General features: G+C 40.4%; 1 protein-coding gene across 7 annotated transcripts in view; it reads left to right on the plus strand.

Moving 5' to 3' along the window:
• LOC125045476 (protein ELYS-like) overlaps nucleotides 1-5,000 on the plus strand; it is a 26,898-nt gene that overhangs the window by 19,761 nt on the left and 2,137 nt on the right. For 6 of the 7 annotated variants that reach the window (XM_047642755.1, XM_047642760.1, XM_047642761.1 and 3 more), the window contains 6 exons: nucleotides 1-871; nucleotides 1,056-1,116; nucleotides 1,488-1,736; nucleotides 2,003-2,179; nucleotides 2,504-2,695; nucleotides 3,074-3,478. The exon at nucleotides 1-871 is cut by the window's left edge and continues 2,364 nt beyond it. In XM_047642755.1, the coding sequence (XP_047498711.1) occupies nucleotides 1-871; nucleotides 1,056-1,116; nucleotides 1,488-1,736; nucleotides 2,003-2,179; nucleotides 2,504-2,695; nucleotides 3,074-3,478 (1,955 nt within the window). The remainder of the gene's footprint in view (nucleotides 872-1,055; nucleotides 1,117-1,487; nucleotides 1,737-2,002; nucleotides 2,180-2,503; nucleotides 2,696-3,073; nucleotides 3,479-5,000) is intronic. The other variant, XR_007116553.1, reaches the window with a different exon arrangement.

Below are 5,000 nucleotides of genomic sequence, written 5' to 3' on the forward strand. Positions count from 1 at the left end.
AGGTACTCCCACCAAATCAACACCAACTAAAGCCACACCAACAAGGACACGCAGAAAATCTGCCAAACAATCTGCTGTCATTGAGAGCTTGGAAACAATTAAAGAGGATGCAGAACTTTCAACTGGGTTTGTGCCCCTTGTTTTAGATGAGCAGATAACAGGAACTCCATCCCGAAGAACTCGCCGTTCACTTGCAGGAGAGACTAGTCTAACACCTGGCACTCAGACACTTGCAGAGGTTTCAGAGACCACCCCTGAAACAAAGACCCCATCACGTACCAGGAAAAGGTCCTTATCAAAGACATTAGAAGCCACTCCTGAGGTCAAAACTCCTATGCGTACAAGGCGGCAATCTGGTGCATCTGATGTTTCTGACATTGCAGGGGAAGCTAAGACACCAACACGAAGGACACGGAAGTCTGTCACAAAGGAAGTGTCAGAAGTCACTCCAGAGAAGAAAACGCCTTCAAGGACAAGAAGACAATCAGTGTCTTCTGATGTGTCAGAAGCAGCCCAGGAGGCCAAGACACCAACACGCAGGACACGCCAGTCTATTTCAAAAGAGTTGGCGGAGACTGTCAAAGAAGCCAAAACTCCAGTGCGCACAAGAAGACAGTCTGCTTCATCTGAAGTGTCAGAGGCAGCTTCAGAAACCCACATACCGGCACGTGGAAGACGCCAGTCCATATCAGAGGGTATGACAGAGGTCGTCCCTAAAGCAAGAACTCCCTCACAGAAGAGTCAATTATCTCGATCAGCCAAAAGTACAAGAAGAAGAACAATACAGGTGTTACAATCTGAGGAGGAATCTGCTTTCGAAGCTGCACACCGATTGATCTCTGTCCCATCTCCAGGATCAGAAATATCACAGGTTAGTTAGCTTTATTTGGTAATTTGCTTTCAGGGGTTCATTGCCCTTTTTTAATTGTGTGTGTGTGTGTGTGTGATAATTATGCAAAATATTATTTTGGATGCCACTTGATTTGTTATTTTTCATATGATTTTCATCATTCTGTGTCTTCTATTTGTTTATTTATTATTTATTGTTTTTCCAGAGATCTCCAGATAGAATGTCAACCAGATCTAGCGTCAATAGCCCACTAACGAGCATAAAAGGTTGGAAATAATGTGGCACTTTTTTGTATCATAACAATAGTACTTGGTAGAGCTGTCATTACAAGTACATTGTAGATGATGTTCTGGGGGTCTCTACCTCTTTCCCTTGTTTCTTTCTTTACTTTTTTCTTTCTTTCTCTTCCTTCTTTTCCTTTCTTAATTCACTTTGTCCACTCCCTACAAACTCGGTACCAGCCCTCCATGGACAACAATGGCAATATATTTAGTTTGTGTAATTTTAGTTTGCCAGTAAATATCTAGAGATAACACATGAAAGTGGATATAAAAATAAAAAAAATAATAGTAGTACAGATCAGGTTGCTTGCCATTGAGTAGTTCCCTTTGTATAGTCCTATACCTCTTACTCACAGACTCAGAGAGCAGTGAAGAAGAAGAGGTGGGCCGAAAGAGAGCATCTAAGCAAGCAGCTAAGAGAACAGGAAGAAAGTCTTTGGCAGTTGAGAAGACTGTGGATGAATCAGCAGTCAGCAAGCGTAAGAGTCGACGTCTCACCAGCAGCACACTCCCAACAGCTATAGTGAGTGACTTGCCCGAGAAGATCAAGACTGGCAAGACGTCTCGAAAGTCAGTTGTGTCATCAAAGCTTTATGCTGATACAGGTATGTATGTTTTTTTCACCCTTCATAGCTGTCTCTGTCTGCCACCCCCATCCCCCCTGCCCCTCTCCCTGTCATCTCTCTCCCTCCCTTCCTCTCCTCCTCCTCCTTCTCTCCATCTCTCCCTCTGCCTCACCCCTCTCCATTCTTCACTCCCATATCTGTGTATCCAGTTTTTAATGTATAATTTGCATCTCTGGGTAATGAGAAAGAAATGTCTCTAATACTTCATAGTGTTCTCAGTATTGTTTCCTTTATCCCTTCCTCAGAAACAGGGCTGTCCACACCCCCGGATGTTGGTGCTACCCGTCGTGCGCGGACTTCAAAGAGAGGGAGTTCTGCCTCCACCTCAGTCTTGATCTTGGAGGAGACAAAGGAGCTGTTGGATGAAGAAGAGGAGATGGTCTTGGAGAGTGGGGGGGATGTGTTTGAAGGTGTAGATGAAGGTGAGTTTTTTTTATGAGAGTTTGTCCATATGGACAACATTTCGTCTTTCCTCCTCTACCTTTGCTTTCTTCTTTTATTATTGTACATTTATTTTCTGCATTGTTTTTGTTTTATTTTACTGAGAGTTGAGCCATATGGGTGATTTCTTCTAGTTACATTATATATGTATATGTATACATATGTTTACACACATACATATAGATGTGTGTGTTTTGGGTCTGTATGCATATATACATATTGTAAATTGATATTGATTAAAAAAAAGGGGGGGGGGGGGAATATATATGTGCAGGCTCTTTAGACATGTTATTCCTCTTCCTCAGAAATAGCAGAAGCTGAAACAGAAGCCCAGGACAGTCCAGATGTGTCGTACTTGAAGGCAAGCAGCAGGGGCAGAAGGAAGCGATCCAGCGCCCTTTCTCTACTTTCAGCACCAAAGGAGGGGAGGAAGATCTCAGCGCTGCCCAAGCGGTCCTTGACATCCATGAGATTGGCAACCGATTCTTCACAGGATGGTCAGTTTCAGGAGGTGTACTTTGTCTTCCAGGTCTTACTTTTTTGTCAAGTGGGAAAGTGGGCAAAGTTTCTTTTCTTAACAATTATTTCTAAAGTTAGTCATGATAATATTAAGATGCCATGTATCAAGATTCTTGCATTAAGGGATTGGCAAAAGAGCAGTTAACCATTACTTAACTCTGACCCAAACATATTGATTAATACTTTTCTTTTCCCTATTCTTGGCCCCTTTTTCCATATAAATATATATATATTTTTTTTTTTTTTTTTTTTTTTTTTTTTTTTTTTTTTTTTTTTTTTGTTGTTGCTGCTGCTGTCAATACTATTACTTAGTTACCTATTTATTTTCTTTAATTCAAGAGTCCCTGTCTTTGCAGAGGATACAATGGAAACGAAAGTGAAAAAGACGAAGAAAGCGTCCCGAAGGACCAAAGCAGCAGATGCGACAATTCTTGAGCTAGAACCAGAGAGGAGGGACAGTGTTGGAGATGAGGAGGAGGAGGAACAAAAAGTGGAGAAAGTAGAAAAGAAAAGAAGGTCAGTAAAAAAGACTAAGTCACAGGTAGAAAAGAAGGGAATGCCAGTAGATGTGGATGTAGCATTAGAGAAGAAACTCGAGGCCGTGCAGGAGATGGCGGAAGCGACCGAAAGGGAAGCAAAGGCTGAACTTCGGAAAGCAAAAGCCCAAGGAGAAGCTACGAGCAAAGATACCAAAGAGGAGCAAGTGACGCAGTTTCACTTTGCGACACCGAAGCCTGTCATCAGCTCGAGGAAAGCCCGAGGTAAGGAGCGGCCAAGGAGGAAGAGAACAAGGGTGAATCCTTAACTCTTTTTACTAACCCACATGTGAGGAGATGATTGCACCACAGTTGATTTGCACCAAGTCAATGCAGTGCAGTAAATTAATTGGTTTCTGGCACAGTAGCGTAAGTCTGCAGTTGAAAATTGAGTGGCCATTATTAACTATTGGGTTAGCAGTATAAAGGGAGAGCACTGAAGAGTTGCACTGCCAAGTGAGTTTTGGGCCTACTAGAGTTATTGCACAATAAATTTGCAACCCTCTGATATGGTAGCCTGGAACCTGTACTTGTATTATTACCCTGGTACACACTTTGCTTTCTTGGATATTGCACTTTCGTGAAGAATATTTGGTAAGTACCAGTTTTAAGATTTTAGTCTTGGGAGTGTGTATGTGTGTGTTTTAGTTTGTCTTGTAGATATGTTGCATGCCATTTGGTGTATGTAGAAAGATAGAAAATGGTTTGTTTATTGTGAAGTAATTGTGGGAGTTCTTGTAGAGATTGGGGTTGGATCATTCTAAAATAAGTAGACTTGTTTACATGTATTGCAGAAATTTCATTAGCTGCTTTGATTGGTCTGGTAATGAGACCTGAAACCCGGTAGATGTATGTATTCAAATGTATTATCACAATCTTTAAAAAATGCTTAATACAAAGCAGATAAATATATGCAATGCAGTTAAATATTGTAGAATTTGTAATGCTCTTTTGCATTGTAAAAGCAAGAGTGAAAGTGCCACAAAATTGATATGTTAGCTGTTGTACTAAACAGTATAAATATTCAGCTGACCCATTTTGTCCCCCCAACATTTTGCACTTAAACATGAATGTTAAGGCCAAGTAAAAAAAATGATAATAAAATAATAACCATGATGATGATAACAAGTTTCCTATAACATGCAAAAATGTGGTGTTAGTAAGTATAAAAGCTCTATCTTCTAATTTCCACAATGTCAGGCCATATCAGGCTCTCACATACCTCAAAAAGAGCTTGGCTAAAGGACATAATTGACTAAAAATTAAGTCATTCCTGGGAGCACTTGAAATGACAGACTAATAAGAACTTAAAGAGAAGAAAGAAAAATTATGTGCTTTGCAAAGTATAAGGAATCCTCCCCTGCTTGAGAGCCAGCCCAGTGTCTTTGTGCCAGACATCTGCTGCTTTTCTGTGCTGGAGACAAGGTTTAAAGTAATGATAATAGTTAATAAATAGATAATTTTTTATTGTGGAATTGTTGCACACAACTCCTGCATCCAGAAACATGCTTACAAAATAGTGAAAATTACAGACTTCAGGCACCCTGTTGACAGGTGCATTTAAATTGTACCCATAGTATTACAGTAGTTCATTTTGGTGAGGATAAATGATCTCCCTGTGATAAATGTTCTCACTTACTAACAACATTAATATTTTCATATTGAATTGATATGATACCATACTGACTCCTTAAACATCTGCCATGCAAGAAATGATGGCAATTGACTGATTTTTTCCCCCTCCCCA

This window comes from Penaeus chinensis, chromosome 37, assembly GCF_019202785.1.
Source record: "Penaeus chinensis breed Huanghai No. 1 chromosome 37, ASM1920278v2, whole genome shotgun sequence".
Taxonomy (NCBI): Eukaryota; Metazoa; Arthropoda; class Malacostraca; order Decapoda; family Penaeidae; genus Penaeus; species Penaeus chinensis.